This window comes from Lactuca sativa, chromosome 2, assembly GCF_002870075.4.
Source record: "Lactuca sativa cultivar Salinas chromosome 2, Lsat_Salinas_v11, whole genome shotgun sequence".
Taxonomy (NCBI): Eukaryota; Viridiplantae; Streptophyta; class Magnoliopsida; order Asterales; family Asteraceae; genus Lactuca; species Lactuca sativa.
In genome coordinates, this window is record NC_056624.2 from 156,107,062 (window position 1) to 156,132,770 (window position 25,709).

The following is a 25,709-nucleotide window of genomic DNA, read 5'->3' on the forward strand; positions in this document are numbered from 1 at the left end:
CCCTTCCTTTTTGTCTCTAAGGATTCACGAATTCATATTTTCTCAAGTAATGTATAACTGGTTCTAAGTAAAAAAAAACTCAAGTAAGTATAATTATGTTATTTTACTATTTAAATTCAATGTGTTACTTTTTAGATGTTTAATGTTTAATGTGTAAATATGAATTATGGATTTTTGGAATATAAATTATCAATGTTTAATATATATATTTTTTCTTGAAATAGATATAGTATTTCATTATTTGAGTTATTCGGGTCATTTCGGTTAAAAAACATAGTGTACATATTATTTCGGGTCTTTCGGGTTAATAACCGAACCGAAACTCATCTTATCCGAACCAAACCAGTCCAGTATTAGTATAATATCCATCTGGGTTACAGTTTCAACTTTTTATTCAATTCGGGTTTTGGATTATTTGGGTCCGGTCCGGTTCGAATCAATTCCGGCCTAAACACATCGTAATACCACCCAATGGCACCCATCACTCCATCAGCTAGAGGCCCAAGGCCACAAATCCACACACCAGCACAGATTCATTCGACATCAGCTTAATGCCCATATGCATATCCAACTAAGGCCCAAAACATAACGTTTTCGATATATAACTATACATGATTGTAAAAGTTTTTGGAACATTTCAAATAAATGATTATAGAATAATAACTCGTATCAAACTCTAAAACTTTCCGTAAATAGATGAAGTTTCCTATAAACTGCAAGGAGTTCATTTCATTTCTCTAAATCATCATTTTTTTTTCTCCAAAGAACTCTTCTTCATGTCCTCTTGTAGTAAAATATACATTTTACCATTTTTGATTTGTTGTAATCTCTTGTTTAAAAAGACCCAAATGATAGATAGGATTTTATAGGGATTATCTCTCAAAAGACTAGAAGAATCTGGAACCTAAAGGCTAAAATCCTAAATCGACGCAACAATCTCTTCATCAGGAATTCGTCCAGTCGTCGGAATCTTTGTGGGCTTAGAGAATCCAGTGCAATCCATTGAACGACTGAAGAGTGAAAGGATTCACGATTTCACTCCATCTCGCTGTTTATCTTCTCTTCTCTACTGCAACTTCACAAGTAAGTTCGAATTTTCCGGTTCGATTTGCTTACACAATCATTCTGTAACAACAGATTTAAACATTAAAATCGTTTCTTCACACAATTATGGTTCTTGCAACCATACCTTCTTCAACGGTGCCCACAACCACCACGAACTATAATAATTACATCCAAGCAACCAACCATCACCATCGTCTCCTCCGCCTACTAAACCAGTGCACCTCCATGTCTCAGCTCAAGCAAATCCACGCCCAGACACTCAGAACCACCTCCACCACTAATCCGCATACGCTTTTCCTCCACAGTCGAATCCTCCATTTTTCATCTCTCCACGACCTCCACTACGCGTCCTTGTTCTTCCAAACCCATATCCAAAACGCAAATTCTTTCGCTTGGAACACCATCATTAGAGCTTGTTCTCGGAGCAACAATCGTAAGCAAGAAGCCATTTTACTCTACCTCAAAATGCTATCAGAAGGGAATGTTACACCCGATAAGCACACCTTCCCGTTTGTACTCAAAGCTTGCGCTTATCTCTTTGCTATTTCCGAGGGCAAACAGTTACACGCCCATATTTTCAAACTCGGACTCGCATCAGATGTATATATCAACAACAGTCTAATCCATTTTTACGGATCATGTGGAAGCTTGGAGGACGCACGAGACGTGTTCGATGAAATGCCTGAAAGAACTGTGGTTTCTTGGAACGTCATGATTGACACCCTTGTACAATTAAACCAGTTTGATAATGCAATAACATGTTTTCGTAACATGCAACAATGTTTCAAACCAGATAGTTTCACAATCCAGAGCATCTTACGTGCTTGTGCTGGATTGGGAGCTTTATCACTCGGACTCTGGGCTCATACATATATCTTAAAAAGATGCAACATAGAAGTAGCTAACGATGTTTTAGTCAATAATTGTCTTCTAGATATGTATTTCAAATGTGGGTCATTAAAAGATGCTAAAATGGTGTTCAAAAAAATGACAAAACATGATGTAACATCATGGAACACAATGATTCTTGGATTCGCAATGCATGGAGATGCGAAATCAGCTTTACACTATTTCAAACAAATGGTTGAAGAAGAAAGAATACTCCCTAATTCCATTACATTTAATGGGGTTTTAAGTGCTTGTAGACATAGTGGAATGGTCAACGAGGGTCAAACCTATTTCACCATTATGACAACAAAGTATGGGATTGAGCCAGTTTTGGAGCATTACGGGTGTTTGGTTGACCTTCTGGCTAGATCCGGGCTCATTGTTGAGGCACTAGATGTGGTTTCCAAAATGGTAATTAAACCCGATGTGGTGATTTGGAGGAGTATTCTTGATGCTTGTTGGAAGAAAAATGTGGGAATTGAAGTTAGTGAAGAAATGGGAAGAAAGATTATGGAGTGTGAAGAAGGGAGTAAGTTTAGTGGTGTTTATGTGCTTTTATCAAGAGTTTATGCAGTGGCTTGTAAGTGGGATGAGGTTGATTATGTGTGGAAGATGATGGCTGATAAGGGTGTAATCAAGGAGCCTGGTTGTAGTACTATTGAGATAGATGGTGTTAGTCATGAGTTTTTTTCAGGTGACACGTCACTTTTGGATTCCATATGTTTTAGTGGTTAATAGTTTTTATTGTCGATATTCTTTCTTTTATACCATAGCCAATTGTATTAATATATAGTGTTAATGACTTACAAGGGTAATAAATGAAAGTCCAAAAAATTTTCAAATTGCAAAAAACTATAGATAGTGTCCAAAAAATTTTAAATTTGCATGAAAGTCCAAAATCAAGAAATTTTCATGGTTTGGTCCATGAAACACATAAAAAGATTATTTTGCTCTATTAATTTATATTTTTGCATTTTTTTTACTATTTTCTCAACATTTAAATAATTACAAAAATAACATACTGAGATCATCTTAAACCAAATTATCATGTTTATTTTAAAGTAAATCAATAACATAGTGCCTGTAATACATCGATTAGGTTCTAATTGATTTCGTTTTGCTTTGTTTAAGACTAGTTGCTCAATGAATACCATGAACATTGCAATCTCCAATTGTAAGCATAGAAAAAGGTTTTATTCTTAAGAGAATTCCGAAAAAGATTGAAATACCCTTGAAATATTTTACTGCACCAAATCAAAAAATCATCATACCAAACTCTTAACTCCAAAGTGTTGGAATAAGGAAATTAATAGAAGAATTAAAAGGATTATAAAAAGGTTTTTGAAGTGTTTGAGTGATAATATGGGACAAGGGCAATTATATCTTTTTTGGTTTTCATCAAATCTGTTAAGATTTCTGGTTTGACTGGTCTTTTATGATAATGATAGAGATGTAAGAAAGAGGGTGTGGTTTGATATCTTTTGGGTCATTTGCAAAAAACCACATTAAAAAACAAACAATATTTTGAATAAAGACTTTTTGAAGGAAGGCATGGAAAAATACTTTTGGTCCACATCTTTTTCCGCATACATGGAAAAAGACTAAAGACGTTTTACCACTTCAAAAACAAACATCACCTTTGACTCACATTCAATTACAGGTGTTGGTCATCCGTGCATTTTGATCCAAAAATTCGAACTTCAACTTTTGTATGTTGTTGTGCAGGTTGCCACTCCACATAACACACGTCACTTCTCACATATGACTTCATTGTTGGAATTGGTGCTCTCCAAAGGTAAAATATAATTTTGTTAATATATATATATATATATATATATATATATATATATATATATATATATATATATATATATATATATATATATATATATATATATATATATATATATATATGGAAAAGTTCAATAGAGAACCATAATTATTGGTTCTTCAAGGAACCAAAACTTTTTTTCAATTTCTAGAGCTTATTTTTTATCGAAAAAAAAATCTAAAATATCCAAATTCATATATTAACATTGTGAATGTGAAAAATATTTTTCGGATTTCACCGTGTGAATCCGGATTCACGTTGTGAATTTTCAAAAATTCACATTGTGAATTTGACGTAAAAAAAAATTGAATTTGATATCATTGGAAAAGGAATAAAAAGTTATGAATTTCTGTATTTTTAGTTTTTTTTTGATAAAAAATAAGTTCTAAAAGTTGAAAAAAAAGATTGGTTCCTTGGTTAATTATGGTTCTTTATTGAACCTCACCCTATATATATATATATATATATATATATATATATATATATATATATATATATATATATATATATAAGGGTTCAATTGAGAAAAAAAAAAAGATTGAGAATGAGAGAATCATTTTCAGCCTCACATTTATTTTGCCGCAAAACACTTAGGCGCATCAGTAGAATAGATAACGGATATATATGTGTTTTCTAACCAAACATGTTATAAAGTTTTCTTGCATAAAATATATATTTTACATCATCTTTGGTCAATATATATATATATATATATATATATATATATATATATATATATATATATATATATATATATATATATATATTGTTAAAAGTTCATTTGAGACATACATAATTTTATAAGATCGTGAGACCATTTTTTTCTAGTAAAATATTATAATATTATAGTGTTTGTAAACATATAATGTGTAACAATTTTAAAAATACTAACAAGAAATTTAATACAAACCAATATATTTTAATATATGTTGTTAAAATTTCATTTAGAGTTTTGTGCAACACTGCAACAATTATAAAAACCAATACATTTTTATATATTTATGCCACACAAAAAAAATACTAACATGAAATTTAATACAAACACTCATATTTTAATACAAATTTCATTAAAAAAATAACAACTTAATATAGCGAATTCACAACTTAATGCATTTAATTCACAGTTTAATATATAAATTCACAGTTTAATAAAATACATAATAATGTATTGTCGACTTAAATATTATATCTACAATTTAAAATAACTTATTAATTAACTAATTTAGAGTTTTATGCAACAATTATAAAAACTAATACATTCTTACATATTTATGCCACAAAAAATGTTAACAATAAAATTAATACAAACATTCATATTTTAACACATAAAACATAAAAAATCACAACTTAATACAATCGATTAACAACTTAATACATTTAATTCACATTTTAATACATAAATTCATAGTTTGATAAAATACATTCACATGTTAAAACTTACATCTGGTGATGTTTAAATACTTGGAGGTTGTATTAGATATTAGTTCAGACACTCATCACAATTTACATCTTAAAAAATATAAATTTATATTATTTGAGAAAACAAGAATGTAATAAAACCATATTCTAAATTTATATTAAAACTTATAAAAATTCATGCATTTATTGATTAAAACTTATAAAAAATTCATTTAATCACAACTAAAACTTATAAAAGATCATGCATTCAGAACTTAATACTTATAAAAAATCATGCATTCACAACTTATTAACAGTGGATTTATAACTTAATATTTTATGCAGATATTATAACAAATAAAAAAACAAACTTGGATTCAAAACTTAATAACAGTGAATTTAAAGCTTAATAACAATGAATTCACAACTTAATAGCAGTTAAAACAAATATTAACAATATTAAATAACAGAAGAGGAATTAAAACATCAAATTCACAGTTTAACATAAGAAAAAACAATTAAATAAAAAATTGGTATACTTGATGCAAATACGATGTTTTGTAACTAAAGACCAAGGAGAAAAAGATAGAGGTGAGTTTGTGGTGCTTCACCGGAGCGATAAGGCATCAGTTGTGGTGGCGGTTGACGTTGATCTCAGTTCTGGTCCATCAATTTCATCGGAGCTCATAGACCTGGAGGCATATATCCTAGACCCATAAGCGAAAATCATAGATCTATCATTGGAGATCATAAATATAACGTCGTAGATCGTAGATCTGGACTGAACCAATTCAAATATGATGAAAACAAAGGATTTTAGAGGTTGACAACATACATCGACGGTTGGATGTAACGACCCAATTTCACGTCCAAAAATTTCGTTTTTAAAACATTACTTTAGAAAACATTAATAATTAAAAACATTGTTTGACCAAACCACATCACAATGTAACCCATGTCTAAAAGCCAAATCATACAACCAATCGAAATATCAGAGTATAATTCCCAGAGGAATCTCGTAAATGCGGAAACCAGTGTGTGTGTATGATGTGTCGCTACCGCGCCAGCTCCTTCCCCTTCGATGAAGAGGTACCTGAAACCAAAACTATAAACTGTAAGAACAAAGCTTAGTGAGTTCCCCCATAATACCTCATACCATGCAAGCATATAACATACAACATTCAACTGGGAGTTACGGGCCTCGCCCACACTCGTGAAGATACGGGCCCTGCCCACACTTCGCTAGCCGGGAGATACGGGCCTCGCCCACACTCGTGAAGATACGGGCCCTGCCCACACTTCGCTAACCGGGAGATACGGGCCTCGCCCACACTCTACTATCTGGGAGATACGGGCCTAGCCCACACTCCACTCTCGGAGAGATACGGGCCTTGCCCACACTCAACCGCTAACTCATAATATACAAGTATCACACAGACAACAAGTATAGATAACTTTATCATACCGACACATATATCGTACTTAACTAAACCAAGAGATACGGGCTCGACCCACACTCTAGTGCTAACACCTCGTCTACACAGGTCGGCCTTGGTGCCTTAGACGCGTTTCTACTGGAAGGAAACTCACCTCGAAACCTTGGAAGAGGCATCTACTTCTGATCTAAAGACGGATTTAGAATCTGGGTTTATAGGAGATCCCAGATGCTCGCTCGGAAAGGCTGCTATACCATACCTTTTGACTTAACTCTACTTTAGTAGTCACTAGACTCACTATAGTAGTCCGTCCGACTGCTCTTGCTGAAATCATTACTCTTGACATCCCTTGTTCTCGCATTCCTTGCCCTTCACCCTCAGCTAGCGGGAAAAGAGATATTCAGAAAAGCCGATTTCCTGTCCTGTCTTAAGAAGCTGCTGGTCTGCGTGGGAATTGACTGACTGCTGCTGCTGCTCCGGAAATCCTCCGGCTATAATTCCCACAAAACACTCAATCAAACACTGCTAACTGACCCTCGGGTAAATTGACCATTTTACCCTTGATCAAGTTAAAAGTCAAACCCAGAGTCAACTTTCAGTTGACCTGACTCGCCGAGTTGGCTCCCCGACTCGCCGAGTCCTTAACCAATCAACTGACCTGGATCCCGTCTCTACTCGTCGAGTTAGGCGATGAATCGACGAGTTTCCTTCCAAACTGATGTTCAAGTCCTTCATCCTACTCGCCGAGTTGTATGAACAACTCGCCGAGTTCATCTTCATCCGATGAACACTTATGCTGTGACTCGCCGAGTTGTATGAACAACTCGCCGAGTCTGATCTTGATCTAAGGAGATTGCCTTGAACTCGCCGAGTCAGGGCAATGACTCGCCGAGTTCCTTCATGGATGAGTTTGGCTTCCAACTCACTGAGTCACACCCTGTGACTCACTACTCTACTCGACACAACGAAAAGGGGACAAACTCGGAGACTCGCGAGCAGACTCGCCGAGTCAGATGAACGACTTGCCGAGTCATTACCATGCAGTCTCTATATGGTCGATTTTGCTTGAATCCAGCTTATGCTATCCACAGATCTGGGCTCCTAGGGCCTGGTTTACACGTAAAGTTTCCAACTTTACGTGTAGATCATCACCAATAAAGGTTCTAAGGCTCAAAGTGCACCAAAAGGGGTAGATCTAGGGCTTGTGTGCAATATGACTCCATAAAGGCAGTAGATCCAAGCTCCATGGACTGAAAAGGGTCTAGATCTAAAGGCTAACAACTTGAATCAACCAACAATGCACAACCAAGCTTGGGACATGGTTCAAAAAGGACTTTAATGGAGTAATAAGCATAGAAACAGAGGGAAAACGAGTTATACCTCCAAGAAATTACCGAGAGAACACGGAGATGCTTGGCTTCCTTCCCTTCCTCTTGATCTACTCCTCTTCCTTCCCAAAATCTTCAAGGAAACACACTAAAAAGCCTCAAACTCACAAGAACAAGGGTTATACTGAATGGAGAGCTTCTGAGGGTGAAGGGGGGCGGAGTTGGGGCGCAAATGACCGTTTAAATAGGGTGCAAACCCTTGGAAATTAGGGTTTCATCAGACAGCGCGGACTCGTCGAGTCCATAATATGGACTCGCCGAGTCGCCAACTTAACCACGTCCCAAATCTCGTCTCTACTCGGCGAGTCGGGCCTCCAACTCGCCGAGTCCAAGGCCAAAATACAAAATACTCAGATATATCTTACATACCAGGAACCAGGTGCTACAAATCTCCCCCACTTATTTTAGACTTTGTCCTCGAAGTCTGCTGCTCGATCCTGAAACAGCTTGGGGTATTGCTCCATCATCTCTTCCACCGGCTACCAAGTCCACTCCGATCCCTTCCGGTGCTGCCATTGCACCTTCACGAGTTCCACTCGCTTGTTCCTCAAATCCTTCGACTTCTTGTCGAGGATTGCGACTGGGCGCTCAATGTAATTCAGGCTGTCATCAACCTGTATATCCTTTATCAGCATTACTGCTGAATCGTCAACTAGGCACTTCCGCAGCTGAGAAACATGGAAAGTGTTGTGGATCTAGCTGAGCTCGACTGACAGATCCAGCCTATACGCCACCTTTCCCACCCGGGCTACAACCCTGAACGGTCCGATAAATCTCGGGCCCAACTTGCCCCGCTTCCTGAATCGAATGATGCCTTTCCAAGGCGACACCTTCAGGAGAACCATATCCCCGACTTGGAACTCCAAGTCGGATCGACGCTTGTCGGCGTAAATTTTCTGTCGACTCTGAGCAGTCTGAAGCCTGCTCCGAACCTGCTGGATCCTCTCGGTCGTCTTGAGCACCACCTCGGTGCTCCCCATGACTCTCTGGCCAACTTCACCCCAGCATATCGGGGTCTTGCACCTCCGACTGTACAACATCTCAAATGGGGGACGGTCAATACTCGCGTGGTAGCTGTTGTTGTATGAGAACTCAGCCAAGGGAAGATAAGTATCCCAGCTACCACCGAAGTCTAGCACGCACGCGCGTAACATATCCTCCAGAGTCTGGATGGTCCGCTCGCTCTGACCATCTGTCTGCGGGTGAAAGGCGGTGCTGAAATGCAAACGAGTGCCTAACTCGTCATGAAACCTCTTCCAAAACCTGGAAGTAAAACACACATCCTTGTCCGAGATAACCGATACTGGCACCCCGTGCCGCGCCACAGTCTCCCTAATATAGATGTCGGCCAATTTCTCGGCCGATATGCTCTCCTGAATCGGAATAAAATGAGCACTCTTGGTCAATCGATCCACGATGACCCAAATCGAATCTACTCCACGCGCGGTCCTGGGAAGCTTCGTGATAAAATCCATCGTGATATCTTCCCATTTCCACAACGGGATGTCCAACGGCTGCATCTTGCCATGCGGTCTCTGATGTTCGACCTTGACCTTCCTGCAGGTCAAGCACCGCTCGACGTACCAAGCCACCAATAATCTAGACGAAGGTCCCTATACATCTTCGTCGCCCTTGGATGAATAGCGAATCGGGATTTATGCGCCTCCTCCATCAAGATCTGGCGCACGCCTCCGTGATATGGCACCCACACCCTACGGTGTAGAGTCAATAGTCATCGGCTATCATAATCGAAAGAGGTGACTTGACCCACTATTCGCTCACTCTTCCGATGCTCCTCCTTCATAGCCTCCTGTTGAGCCTCCCGGATCTGCTCCAACAGGGGAGTCACCACAGTCATCCTCATACACATATCCCTGATCGGCGCCGCCTTGCGGCTAAGCGCATCGGCCAACACATTGGCCTTCCCTGGGTGGTAAAGGATCTCACAATCATAATCCTTCACCACGTCCAACCACCGACGCTGCCTCATGTTCAGATTCGACTGATCCATGAGGTACCTCAAACTCTTGTGGTCCGTGTAAATGGTACATTGAATCCCGTAGAGGTAATGCCGCCAAATCTTGAGGGCAAAAACCACCGCCCCCAACTCCAAATCATGCGTCGGGTAGTTCGCCTCGTGAGGCTTGAGCTGCCTCGAAGCGTAGGCAATGACATGCCCCCTCTGCATCAGTACCGCGCCCAACCCTAAAATGGACGCGTCACAGTAAACCACAAAATCCTCTACGCCCTCTGGCAGGGCTAAGATTGGCGCCTCGCACAATCTCTGTCTCAGCTTCTCAAACGCAGCCTGCTACTCGGGTCCCCACCGAAAGACTACAACTTTCTTCGTCAGCCGCGTCAGGGGTACGACTATCTTGGAGAAATCCTGAATGAATCTCCGATAGTAGCCTGCTATCCCAGGAAGCTCTGAATCTCGTATGGAGACTTAGGAACCTCCCATCTCATCACAGCCTCGACCTTGGCCGGGTCGACTAGAATCCCGTTCTGGTTAACAAGGTGTCCGAGAAATTACACCTCGTGCAACCAAAACTCACACTTGGAGAACTTGGCATACAAACTCTCCTTCCTCAGGGTCTCCAATACCTCTCTCAGATGCTCCTCATGCTCCTCCTGTGTCTTGGAATAAACCAAGATGTCGTCAATGAAAACTATCACAGACCGATCCAGCATCGGTCTGCATACGCGGTTCATGAGGTCCATGAACGCGGCATGAGCATTGGTGAGCCCAAACGGCATCACCACGAACTCATAATGGCCATAGCGCGTCCGAAACGCGGTCTTCTACGCATCCTCCTCTCTGACCCTCATCTGATGGTATCCCGAACGCAAATCGATCTTGGAAAACCAAGACGCTCCCTGAAGCTGGTCAAAGAGATCATCAATCCTCGGGAGTGGGTAACGGTTCTTCACCATTACCTTATTCAGCTCCCGGTAGTCTATGCACATCCGGTGTGATCCATCCTTCCTCTTCACAAACAGGATCGGGGCTCCCCAGGGTGAACTGCTCGGACGAGTAAATCCCTTGTCTAGCAGCTCCTGCAGCTGCGTAGACAACTCCTGCAGCTGCGTAGACAACTCCTGCATCTCGGGAGGAGCCAACCGATACGGTGCCTTGGCTATCGGAGCTGCACCAGGAACGAGGTCAATCCTGAACTCCACCTGTCGTTCCGGAGGTATCCCAGGAAGCTTCTCTGGGAAAACATCTGCGAAATCTCGAACCACCGGAACCTCGCTCACTGTCGCCTTACCCGCCTCCCGGGTATCCATCACATATGCGACATATCCTGCGCATCCCTGCTGAAGATAGCGTCTAGCCCTCGCTGCTGAACATACAGTGGGTCCGCAATGTGGCCTCTCGCCATGAATCACTAACTCTCCCCCACCTGGGGTCCTGACTCGCACTAGCTGCTGTGCGCAATCTATCACCGCCTCATTAGGGCTCAGCCAATCCATGCCTATAATCACCTTGTTCCCGCGTAACGGAGTGGGAACCAAGTCTACCAAGTAGTGCTCCTCAAACAAACGCAATACACAATCCCGAAACACCATCGATGCTCGCACCGATCGATCATCAGCAATCTCTACCTCTAAAGGGCAATCCAATATGCCTGAAGACTTAGGAAACTTCTTGCTAAGCGCAAGGGAAACAAATGATCGGGAGACACCCGAGTCGAACAACACCTGAATGGGGATGTCGTTCACATGGAACGATCCTAATGCATACATATACACATAGAGCACATATCAATATCATAACATCATAAAATAAAGTAGAGGGAAAGAATCATACCCGTCACCACGTCGGGTGCGGCGCGTGCCTCCTCGGTAGTCAGCTGAAATGTTCGGCTCCTCACCACCGGAGCCTCTGCCTTGCCTTGCCGGCCATCAGTGATCCGCAAGGTCGCTGGAGCTGGCGCCTTTATTGGCGCATATGCTGTCAACTGGGGGCAATTGGCCTTCTTGTGGCCCCTCTGGTTGCCGTGAAAACACAACAACTCCGAAGTCTGAATAGCCGAAACAGGAGTAGTACAATCCCTGCTAAAGTGCCCTGCCTTGCCGCACTTGTAGCAGCCTGCTGATCCCATCCTACATGCTCCCTCATGCGTCCTCCCGCATTTCCCGTAGCGGCCAGGTCCCCCTTGGCCTTTCGGCCGCCCATCTGATCCCCTGGGCTTCTTTCCTGAAGCCCCAACCACCTGCCCTGCCTCTGCTTTCCTCTTCCGAATGTGCTCTAAATCGATCTCCCTTTCCCTCGCCCTAGCAATCATGGACTCCAGGGTAGGGCAAGCTGAAAAGCTAACATGCTCCCGGATGTCAGCCCGCAGCATATCATGATAACAGGTCCTCCTCATATCCTCATCACCCGCATACTGGGGCACCAACAAAGCCCTCTCCCGGAACTTGGCGGTGATCTCCGCCACAGTCTCCGTCGTCTGCCTCATGTCCAAAAACTCCCTGGCCAGCTGCTGAAGCTCGACAGCCGGTGCAAACTTTGCCCTGAATCTAGTCACAAAATCCGACCAAGTCATAGCCTCGATCACTGAGGCTCCCAACGAGTCACCCACTGACTCCCACCAGTCTCGAGCTCGGTCTCGTAAACACTCTGTGGCATACCTCACCTTCGACCCCTCAGGGCAGAAGCTAGTCAACTGTGCAGACTTGATGTCCGCAATCCATCGCCTGGCAGCAATGGGGTCTTTCACCCCGTGGAAATCCGGCGCACCACTGCCCCTGAAGTCCTTAAAGGATAGCGTGCGAGATCCCGATTGGCCAGATGCCATGTCACTCCAGAACGCCCTGAGGCGATCCTCCATCAACTCGATGATCCCTTCCTTGATCGACCCGAAGATAATAAGGGTCGACTTAAGGATACCCCTGGTGATCTCTGACGCGATGAACTCACGTAGTCCCTCATCTACCGGCTCGGAACCTGATCCCGAACCTGACCCCTCTCCTGAACCGCCATCTATCGGCCTCGATCGTAGTACCACCATTCTGCAATACATAATAACAATCATTAGTGATACTGATACTTCTTGAGGGATCACAACTACTTACAAGTTCCTTGGTCTTATCTTGGCCTTCCTTGGTTCGGGTACGGATCCTCTGCTTTCAGTAGTACGGGCCCATACTACCTTCCACATCTATCCGTACCTCCTTCAAGGACTGCCTCGACTCCACCAGATCCCTTCCACTACGGCTGATCACTGCTATACTCATCCTAGGCTTGCCCTAGGGAAATCTCAGGCTCCACCCTACCAGGTCCTCAACTGCTGAAGGTCTCTTAGTAGTGCCAATTAACCATTACCTGAATACCATCACATGTGGTGAGGCTCGGATAATCCTTCGAGTAACAGGCTCATCCCTACAACGGTTAGGCTCAAACAAGAGCTGCGCAATAGGGCCAAATCCAGCACTCTAAGATTATTCAACCCTGATCACACGTGACGTGACGTATTCACCTAATGGCTAACTCCCACCACTCAGAGTCCCTCAAAGCACAAAGCAAGCAGCCTTCGAACTAAGGGAACAATCTCAGGCAAATATGCTCTCATAGAGAAAAACTGATCTAGCATACAGAGCTAAACTCATACTATCAGGCATAACCTAACAGGCTATCCTACTGTTGTCTACTCGATTCTAGAATGCAATTTTCATACACTGAAGCACATAAAGCAGGCACATAAGGCATCACTATTAGATCTTTAGTCCTATTCTAGCATGTTGTTCTACTGAAACTGATAAACACAACATAAGCTTGTATGGGTACTTTGGGGAATACTTACTTGAGCTCGGCTGGTTGCGCACATCACACACTTCGTTTCTTCTTAAAATACTTTACTTGACCTTTTAGAAAACATTTTTTTTTCAAAATCTTTTGACCCCTCAATTTGAGTTCAGACACCCTCCGAAGGTGTGTCCGAATCCCTCAAACCAGGGCTCTGATACCAACTTGTAACGACCCAATTTCACGTCCAAAAATTTCGTTTTTAAAACATTACTTTAGAAAACATTAATAATTAAAAACATTGTTTGACCAAACCACATCACAACGTAACCCATGTCTAAAAGCCAAATCATACAACCAATCGAAATATAAGTATAATTCCCAGAGGAATCTCGTAAATGTGGAAACCAGTGTGTGTGTATGATGTGCCGCTACCGCGCCAGCTCCTTCCCCTTCGATGAAGAGGTACCTGAAACCAAAACTGTAAACTGTAAGCACAAAGCTTAGTGAGTTCCCCCATAATACCTCATACCATGCAAGCATATAACATTCAACATTCAACTGGGAGTTACGGGCCTCGCCCACACTCGTGAAGATACGGGCCCTGCCCACACTTCGCTAGCCGGGAGATACGGGCCTCTCCCACACTCGTGAAGATACTGGCCCTGCCCACACTTCGCTAACCGGGAGATACGGGCCTCGCCCACACTCTACTATCTGGGAGATATGGGCCTAGCCCACACTCCACTCTCGGAGAGATACGGGCCTTGCCCACACTCAACCGCTAACACATAATATACAAGTATCACACAGACAACAAGTATAGACAACTTTATCATGCCGACACATATATCGTACTTAACTAAACCAAGAGATACGGGCTCGGTCCACACTCTAGTGCTAACACCTTGTCTACACGGGTCGGCCTTGGTGCCTTAGCCCCGTTCCTACTGGAAGGAAACTCACCTCTAAATAGCTGCTGGTCTGCGTGGGAATTGACTGACTGCTGCTGCTACTCCGGAAATCCTCCGGCTATAATTCCCACAAAACACTCAATCAAACACTGCTAACTGACCCTCGGGTAAATTGACCATTTTACCCTTGATCAAGTTAAAAGTCAAAGCCAGAGTCAACTTTCAATTGACGTGACTCGCCGAGTTGGCTCCCCGACTCGCCGAGTCCTTAACCAATCAACTGACCTAGATCCCGTCTCTACTGGTCGAGTTAGGCGATGACTCGACGAGTTCTCCTTCCAAACTGATGTTCAATTCCTTCATCCTACTCGCCGAGTTGTATGAACAACTCGCCGAGTTCATCTTCATCCGATGAACACTTATGCTGTGACTCGCCGAGTTGTATGAACAACTCGCCGAGTCTGATCTTGATCTAAGGAGATTGCCTTGAACTCGCCGAGTCAGGGAAATGACTCACCGAGTTCCTTCATGGATGAGTTCGGCTTCCAACTCACTGAGTCACACCCTGTGACTCATTATTCTACTCGACACAACGAAAAGGGGACAAACTCGGAGACTCGCGAGCAGACTCGCCGAGTCAGATGAACGACTCGCCGAGTCGTTACCATGCAGTCTCTAGATGGTCGATTTTGCTTGAATCCAGCTTATGCTATCCACAGATCTGGGCTCCTAGGGCCTGGTTTACACGTAAAGTTTCCAACTTTACGTGTAGATCATCACCAATAAAGGTTCTAAGGCTCAAAGTGCACCAAAAGGGGTAGATCTAGGGCTTGTGTGCAATATGACTCCATAAAGGCAGTAGATCCAAGCTCCAGGGACTGAAAAGGGTCTAGATCTAAAGGCTAACAACTTGAATCAACCAACAATGCACAACCAAGCTTGGGACATGGTTCAAAAAGGACTTTAATGGAGTAATAAGCATAGAAACAGAGGGAAAATGAGTTATACCTCCAAGAAATTACCGAGAGAACACGGAGATGCTTGGCTTCCTTCCCTTCCTCTTGATCTACTCCTCTTCCTTCCCAAAATCTTCAAGGAAACACACTAAAAACCTCAAACTCACAAGAACAGGGGTTATACTGAATGGAGAGCTTATGAGGGTGAAGGGGGGCGGAGTTGAGGTGCAAATGGCCGTTTAAATAGGGTGCAAACCCTTGGAAATTAGGGTTTCATCAGACAGCGCGGACTCGCCGAGTCCATAATATGGACTCGCCGAGTCGCCAACTTAACCGCGTACCAAGTCTCGTCTCTACTCGGCGAGTCGGGCCTCCAACTCGCCGAGTCCAAGGCCAAAATACAAAATACTCAGATATATCTTACATACCAGGAACCAGGTGCTACATTGGAAGAGGAGGTGGTGGACCAAATCTGAATAGATGTGGTCTGTCGTGGAGATCGAGAGAAAAAAAAGATAGAGGCAAGATGAAGATGTGTAATCGGAGCTCACAAATCTGAACATCAGTGGTGACAAAAATCGTAGATCTCACCGTTCGTTAGAGCTCGTAGATTTAGCATAACAGGTCAGAGGAGGAGGAACTGGTGGAGTAGATCTGATGTGGTGGGGGAACCATTGTTGGACACCAGAAAATAAACCACAAACTCGAGATCTACACTTGAAATGCATCAAACACACCTGATGCATATCTACACTGAAAATGCATCAAACACACCAAAAAATGAAGATAAAAAGATGGTGTCGAACTATGACGGTGACGATGGCTGGAAGCGACGACGGTCTACGGCGGCAGCGACGGTGTATGACGGCGGTGCCGATGGGTGGCGGAAAGGTGGTAGTTGGTGATGATAGATGGGGGTTTGTGTTTGAGCTCTTAAAGGCGAGTGAGAGTGTATGGATGTAAGAAAAATGATCGGATATTATTTTGTACTCTTAGGTTTGTATTTTGATGTTAAGTTAAAAATTAGAGGTTGCTTAGGGTTCTTAATCATTAGAGGTTCTTATTTAAACTTATATATATATATATATATATATATATATATATAATTTCTTTGCAACTGCCTATTTATTATTCTCTAAAATCGAGCTAAAATGTGGGGAATCCATTGATCCTTTAAAATCGTTATTCATCTTGGAACAACCTCCTGTGAAAAATCAAGTGATATACATAGAGACATTCTTTAGATCCGTTGATGGCTTTTGTGCTAGTTTCAAACCTAATCACCGGTGTGAAAACCTCATTGTACTCCACCCAAAATCTATTGTATCTCTTTACAACTAACCTTGCCTTGTATTTGTCTACTTGGCATAGGTTAACCGGTTCCTGCATATCATTCTTCCAGAAGGACTTAATCTCATCATCCATGGCTCTTTTTTACTTGTCTTCTTGTATTACTTCTTCGAAAGATAATGGGTTTGAATTAGCAAAGAAGGGAAATTCGAGGATGTCATCAAAGTTTAATTCATGAGTATTTTCATATAAGTCTCTTAAAAGTTCTTGTTTTCTTTTCACAAGTGGTGAGCTTGGTGATCCCGTATCTAAGTAATTCGAGGATGGTGAGCTACTTGCACAATTAGTAGTGGTGTTATTGTTACGAGACTTAGGCTAAGTTATTGTGTGAACCTAAAGATTTGTGTTAACTTGGGAACTTCAAATCCATAGTTATGAACTACGTGTCGCAGTCACATAACTGGGAATTAGCATTCACCTACAGTCCATATATGATTGTTGATATATATATATATATATATATATATATATATATATATATATATATATATATATATATGTTTATACACACGCATGCATATATATGAATCATCAGTCGTATCTGCATTCGCAGTCCGTATGACTGCTGATTTAGAACTATATATATATATATATATATATATATATATATATATATATATATATATATATATATATATATAAATCAATAGTAAAAAAGCAAAGTCCTTTTTGGATTAGGTGTCTAAGCCAATAACTAAATTGGTATATGCTTGAATTAAAAGCAAAAGCTTTTTTGGGTTACCCTTAGAACTAGCAATTGACTAGAATGACTTTTGGAGAGAGATATTGATTTAATGATTTATTATAAGATTAATAAATATCATTAAATGATTTTTTAATATATTATGAGATTAATATATTAATTAGAAGTCGTATTTTTTAATTGGTAATTAATTAGAAATTAATTAGGATTAATTTTGGGATTAACTGAATTAATTAAAAGTGCAGGAACTAAATGTGACAATGTTCAAAAGTTGAGCAAAATAAACTTCCAGAACCTCTCTGGAAATGAAGTTTTTGTGGGAGCTCTCTGGGGGCTTCAAGAAAGTCTTGGAGGGTAAGGAAAGTGTAAAAGAAAACCTCCTTTATTTGATATATTATTATAATATTCAAATTAGAGTTACCTTTGGATACCTTAATCACCTATAAATACCCCTTAAGGGTCTTATATTTTCGTCCCTCCCTCTAGGAGTATTAGAGTCGAAAATTTTCCCTCTCCTCTCCCCTCTCAAGTCTTCTAATTGATAGAGATTGGGTACAAACTAATAGAGACATCAATTTTTTATTGCTTGCTTTCCAAGGCTTTAGAAGAAATGATTTGATTTGATTATTTTCTATAATAATCAAAATGTATGTAAATCCTAATCCCTTGTAAATTTTGATTATAGTAGGGCTACCTTAGGGTTTTTGATATTAATAGGTTATAGTTATCAATAGAGAAAACTTAGATCCAAAGTAGGTTTCATGTGAACTAAAGGGTTAAGTTATTTCACCTCATGCATTGAATTATAACCTATAAAACCTATCAGTTTATTGGCATAATCTACATATTGTTTATTATGCTTATCAAACTGTCAATATACATGTTGGAAAGTCTTGAATTTTCTTAGATTGTTCTTCACCCCACACTAATCTAAGAAAAATGGGTATAAGAGTTAACTCAAGGGTTGTGATTGGATTTTTTTCTTACACAATATTAATGAGACTCTTGTCTATAGTATGGTTAATTGGGAAATTATAAGTAATTTCTGCTTATGGAAGCCTAGGATCATATTATTTTGGAGTTAGTGGTGGACCTATGTAGGGCCTTTGGGGTCCCGGGCCACTGCTCAATTTTCGGCACGCAGTGCAATTTTTTTTTTTTTTTTTTGGTTTTTTCTATTAGGTGCACCCGTTTGAAGTACGAGGGACACCCCTACTAAAACAGTATGCGTCCGCCACTGTTTGGAGTGTCACCAACTTCTTAGTAAATTCCTTAAATTGCTATTTGTAACTTCAATCTGACTATCTATTTGTGGATAGTGAGAACTAATGAATTGCAACTTAAACCCCAACTATGTTTACACGGTACACCAAAAGCGGCTCACAAACTTGACATCTCAATCATAAGAAAGCGTCTTTCGAATGTTATGCAACTTAAACTTTTTGAACAGTATAGATGAGAAAATCGACTTGCATCAAAAGTCTTAGAACCACACACAAAATGAGGAATTTTAGAGAAGTGGTCAACCATCACCATCACCAAATTCTTATGTCACCAAATATGCGGAAGGCCTAAAACCAAATCCATACTCACATATTCCCAATAGGCAACAAGTGTATGAAGGTGTACAACTTGATGGTACTTCCATGAGTTAGCAGTTGCAGGAAGAGGGTGTATAATTCGATGCTACTTCCATGGGTTTTTTCCAGATGACAAACTCGAAACCTTGATATCACTTGTTTAATATTTCTCTAGTTGAGCCAATAAAAATGAGCACATATCATTTCCAAATTCTTATCATGACCAAAACATCCAACGAGTCCATCGACAAGATATTCAAGTATGACGGCCTCCCCTAAGGAGCTCATAAGCATACATGGGTGGGGCCCTTTAAATAAGGTAACCATCATTGGTAGAGAACTGCTTGAAGGTTTTTGAACCATAAATATTCTAAATGTCATGAAAATCAGGATCGTTATATATATATATATATATATATATATATATATATATATATATATATATATATATATATATATATATACTAGGTGTGAGACCCATGTATTACATGGGTTTAATTAAAAAAATAAATATAAAATTTGAACAATTTGAAAAAGTTTGAATTTATAAGAAAAATGAGAAAAATTTGAATTATTAAAATTAATGAGACTTTAATGTATTGAATACATTACATATATAAATTTTTTCTAATAAATACTTTACATATATATTACCTTACACATTAAATGTGGAATTTTAATTTAATAAAATGAAAAATACAATAAAATGACAAGTGGAAAATAGAAAATTTAAAAATTCTAGAAAATGTCATGTGTCCAAATGAATGAGAAGAGTCCATGTGGCAAAAAAACCTTCATTTATTATAGTACTAGGTTATAACCCGTGGACACCACGGATGAGCAAGTTTAAAATAATCTTAACTAAATTATAAGTTTCATAGCTTACTTATTGAGCAATGATTATATTTTTTTTTTAATAATTAATAAATGTATATATGTTCTGTCAGTAACTTCATAATGATATAATGACCGGTTGAAATTACAAAAGCATAATGGTTTGAATATCCAATAGGCAATTTGTATTTATAGATATGTTAGAAAATTATCTTTTTATAGAATGCAATATAAATTTAAATAAAACAAAAACAGAAATTGATATTAATAATAAAGTTGTACAAAGTTTTATAAGTCTCTAAATTGAGTGTTTATCATTTTTTTTATTTAAAATTACCATTTTGTCTTTTTTCTTTTTTTGTAAATTATAGCATTCTTATTATTTTATTATATTGCTTAATTTTGCACACTTAAAATGAAAAAAATGTAGTTATATAAAACATTTAAAATTTACAGTTTGAGTTATTTAGCCAAAATGACTATTTTAGCCTCTTTGTCCGGTTTGGTCATATTATTGTTGGTTCTTTATTTTTTTTCATTGTTCAGAATTGCACTTGGTTATGAACATATTTGGTTAATAGCAATGTACTTTAAGTTTAATCTAAAATGTATCAATTGCAATTTTTAGGTTTCTTTTGAGTTTTTCTAATTGTTATTTACACCATTGCATACTATTAGATACATTACTTATCCTTTGCAGGGACTATTTATGTAATAATATTATTACAAATATCATTTTTTAAAAATTTCAATTTCTAGGGACCATTGTTGGAACTTGTTTTTTCAGAGGGACAAATACATGAACTAAAAATGCTACATTGTTGGAATTAGATTTATTTTTTGTGTAAATATACAAATCTTTAATTGTTTTAACAACAGAGACATTTTTGTATTTTGTACATCACATACACACATCAATACATACACACATAAAAAGTATGTTACTTGAATTTTATTTAAAATGGAAAATTTGGCAATTTATTATAAAAATGACACTTTGAAAAAAAACAAATTAAACTGTATTTTTTTATGGTTTTGAAAGTGAACTTACAACAGCAAATAACAACACACTTTTATTTAGTTTTTTTATTCCTTTTTTTAACCTGCACATTAACAATAATACCAACTATTTGGGTGTAGTCTACCACATTTATAATTTAAGCAAAGGCAAAATGGCCTATCATTATGTAGAAGCTGGAAACAATTTCTTTTTGTAGAGAAATCATCCCATCATGTAATAAACAGATTGCAAACCAAGGGCAAAATGGTAAGACATTATGTAGAAGCTGCAAATCGAGCCCTATTTGGGGGAAAACTTGGGATATATGCTAGTATAAGGTTATTACAAAGATTAAGAAGATAGAAAGTGTAAATACATGTATCGTTCAACAAACCAAATATGAACATTAATCCGAAACATTCTTCCTAATCAATTTATCTATCATATGTTTGAACAATTGAACTAAAATTTTCAAAAAAATAAAAATAAAAAAAATAATGACCCAACTAAAAATTAAAAATATTATCATCGTCTTAATTTTAAAATCTATATTTTTTCTCATTTTGAAAAAATTAAAATCCATAAATTATGAAATGAATTTTACATGTGCTAAAAGACGTGTTAGTGCATAAATAAATATGTAATATTTTTATCTATTGTTCATTGCTAATTATATATGTTTTACATACAACATACTACTGTTCTATATCTCTATCTGGTTAGTGAACCTCCTAATGAAATCTGAAATTTGATAGCTTATATGTATCATTATCAATAATAATGAAATGTTTATATAATTTTTCAAACAAAGTGAAAAACATTTTTAAACATACCGGATTTATGTTCTATCAAAATCAAAACATATAGCTGGGATTTTATCTCCTCTGGTTGTCCTTTGACCTTATTTCCTATTCATATTACTGTACATGATTTAACCACCAGTTAACTTAGTGTAAGCTCTTGTTTAGTCAATGAAATATATAATGTTTTATGTACCAAAATGTAAGAATGATTGACAGTCTTGTTGAAATCGAGAACCTTTGATATCAAAACATATGATATGTGAACCTATGAAATAAGAAAACATCACAATCGAACCATTGAATAAAAAAATATGATGAAAATCAAATACCAAACCGAAATCTTACCTTGTCGCCGGATTCCAGGATAGAAAGAGTAGCTGTAGTTTAGAGAGAGGGGGGGAGGAGATAACCAATGGTCATGGTGAGGTCGTCTTGGAGGTGCGGTGGTTTGTTGGTTGTCTCACACAAAAAACACAGAGGTACTGGCGGTGACTGTGGAATTAGGCGGAGGAGATCAAGTGGTTTTGAGAGAGAGAGAGAGAGAGAGAGAGAGAGAGAGAGAGAGAGAGAGAGAGAGAGAGAGAGACTGGTTTAGAGTAAGAAAAAGAAGGAACATAATCAGATCATATTGGGAGGCGGCAATTCACAAAGATTTAAGGTTATATCAAATTGAATCCAATCCAAAATAATGAGTGCATATTTTAAGGAAGGGCGTTGCTATCAAAATTATTTCCCAAATACTATTCCTGATTGATAGCTTTGTTAGTTAGAAATCCATCATCAATTTTGAGCGGGAATATGAGAGAAAAGTTTTGGACAAGACGCCAAGTGGCAAAGAAGAGGCTTAGAAAATTTACATGTGGCATTTATAGGAGTTTTTTTATTAGAAGAGAAGATATATATATATATATATATATATATATATATATATATATATATATATATATATATATATATATATATATATATACTAGGTGTGAGCCCCGTATATTACACGGGTTGATTTAAAAAAATATTAAACATTAAAGTATAAACAAAAAATATTTTTTAATGTAAAACTTTAAAATAAGTAAGAAAAAAACGTATTTATTGCAATTTAATATCAAATATATGATATTTAATACTTTACATATATAAGTATATGATTTTAATTATAACCATTGAAACAAACCAAAAATTGACAAGTGGATAATATTTATTTAAAAAATACTACAAAATGACAAGTGTCAAAACTCATGTGAGATTGACATGTGGCAAAAAAACTTTCATTTATTAAGGAGGATATATATATATATATATATATATATATATATATATATATATATATATATATATATATATATATATATATATATATATAATGTGAAACATCTTAAATCTATGTACTAGCAGTTGCATGGATGTAACGAATAAATGACATTGGCTCAAGGGATCAACAACCAGAATTTATGACCCAAATTTGATCACAAAGGTAATTTTGCAATCATTCCACTTATTTACTATGTATGGCCTCAACTTGTGTTGCCCATTAATGTAATTAAACGCTTTATCGTCATAAAATAACACGAGCTCGTTTGGTAGTAAATAATGATACCAAGTATCCAAACTCCAAACGATAACATAAAATTCTTTATCATAAGTACAATATTTGTGCCTTGTGTCTTTCAGGTTTTCACTAAAGAAGACATTGTGCCATTGATTTTGATTAGGAAGTCTATCGATTCCGACAACAGAAGCATCAATTTCAAACTGAAAAAACGTTAGTAAAATTCGGTAAATGTAATACAGGAGCTTGTATTACAATAGTATTCAAAACAAAAAAAAAAACTTTTTTTGCCACTTTCTCTATTTACCACTAAAACCCATTTATTCCATTATAGAATCGAGAAATGTCCAATTTAATGGGTCGAAAGCCTTTTCAAAATCCACCTTGAACATAAAAAAATTTCATGTTCCTTCCTTTGATGTATGCCGATTGAACATCATCAATTACAAAATCCACCACCATTTTAAGACGGGAGGCGAGAATTTTGACGATCACTTACATGTATTATAGTAAAAGGTGTAGTTAAGTTATAGTATTATAACAATAATCTAATAAAAATCTAACAATTAAAATTGCATTAAATGATCACTTTATGAGAAATTTATTAAAACGTGTAAATATATATTAGTTTTTTCAAATCTATACATAATATTTCTATGAATGCATTCATAATATTTATTTAAAAATATGTTATAAATTTATGTTTTTTATTTAATAAATTTCATATGAATAAAATCATAATCAATTCAAATTATTTATATAAAAATAATTTATTTTGTTATAAATATGTGATAATTTGTAATATATAATATTACAAATTATTAAATTTGATACATAATATAAAATACTATTACAATAAAAAAAATTAAATACATATCTTTGATTCTTTTATTCAATATCTAGAAGACAGTATTAAAATAATAATAATAATAATAATTTGTAAAACTAGATAATGGAAAGGGCTACATTTTCTTATTTTTATCTACTCTACAAATTTTTTTTAGACGTCACATTCTCATTTATTTTTCTACATGTCATTTGTGGTTATTTTAAATTAATTTTTATTCTACATGTCATTTTGTGTTTTTATTTTATTTTATTAAATTTCACATTTTATTTAAATGTAATAATAAATACATATCAATTTAATTAGTTTTCTTTGTTTTCTTTTTTATTCATCTAAATTATTTATTTAAATTCAAAAGACAAAAAACACTTTACTTTTAATATATCATTAATTTTTCTCATTTTTCTTATAAATTTAAATTTCTCATATATTTAGAATTTCATATTTATTTTTTTTAAAATAAACTCATGTAATACATGGGTCTCACACCTAGTTTTTAAAATATAAAAGGATTAACGATATGGTAAGCCTAAGCGGGAAACCTAAAAACCCTTTAAAGCTCGGAAATGGCAAATCGGTTTCTCCAACACGATGACACCTCACCACTCTCACTCTTTCTCCAACAACTGTCAGTCTTTCTCACTCGGTTATCCTTAATAAGTTACCGGTTATCATCCTCAAAAGAAAGTGGATCTCTTCGGATCTGTATATTCTCGGTATGTCTTACTGTTTATTCGCTGTTTATGTATGGCCCATTATGGTTGTTTAATGTTTGTTTATGTGTTTATACCTCTGTTAGTTAGTGTTTTATGTGTTTGTTTAGATCACTACAGCAGATTGTGTTAAATTTGTTATTATGTCTGTTTAGAGTTCCTTTAATGTCAACTTTAGGAATCTGTATTAATGTGTAATGAACAAACCTACTACTTTTATTCCATTAGTAAGTCCCTAAATCAACCCCAACATAAAATTTTCCTCTAATTTTGGTCTAAACGACATCATGTAATCAAAACACTAAAGTTTAAACTTACAAAGCAAGTAAGTAACAACCATTTTATTACACCAAAAGTGACTGGTTATTAGCCATTTGGACAAAGATAGAAAACCATTTAGCCATGAATCAAATTTTTTTTAAACAAGTTAAATAGACACTAGATCAGATAGTTCATAGTTGTAAAGTAAATATATATTCTTCATGTTTTCCAAATTCTAATGTACATCAATCATATCTTTTGCACACTTTATTTTTGTTAGTTATGTAACATATTTGTTCAATTTATATGCTTATTTTTTTGCACAGTATACATGCTATTTCCATTGCATTTTCTTATTTACCATAGGCCATAGCCTGTAACCAGCTGTATAAGTAACAATAGACACTCAAACTTATTTGCTAGCTTGTTTCCATTATAAGTAGAAAT

General features: G+C 37.3%; 1 protein-coding gene across 2 annotated transcripts; it reads left to right on the forward strand.

Annotated features, from left to right (window-relative positions):
• Positions 1 to 693: 693 nt before the first annotated feature.
• LOC111883435 (pentatricopeptide repeat-containing protein At1g59720, chloroplastic/mitochondrial) lies at positions 694 to 23,710 on the forward strand. Of its 2 annotated transcripts, XR_002847423.3 has the most exons (4): positions 694 to 2,647; positions 3,679 to 3,748; positions 23,288 to 23,366; positions 23,564 to 23,710. XR_002847423.3 is itself a non-coding variant. In XM_023879768.3 (1 exon), the coding sequence occupies exon 1, from the start codon at positions 1,171 to 1,173 to the stop codon at positions 2,686 to 2,688; it is 1,518 nt and encodes a 505-aa protein (XP_023735536.1). In that variant the 5' UTR covers positions 696 to 1,170; the 3' UTR covers positions 2,689 to 2,704. The 2 variants fall into 2 exon arrangements, 1 of the variants encoding a protein (XP_023735536.1); XM_023879768.3 differs by lacking the exons at positions 3,679 to 3,748; positions 23,288 to 23,366; positions 23,564 to 23,710 and having other exon boundaries at positions 696 to 2,704.
• Positions 23,711 to 25,709: the final 1,999 nt, after the last annotated feature.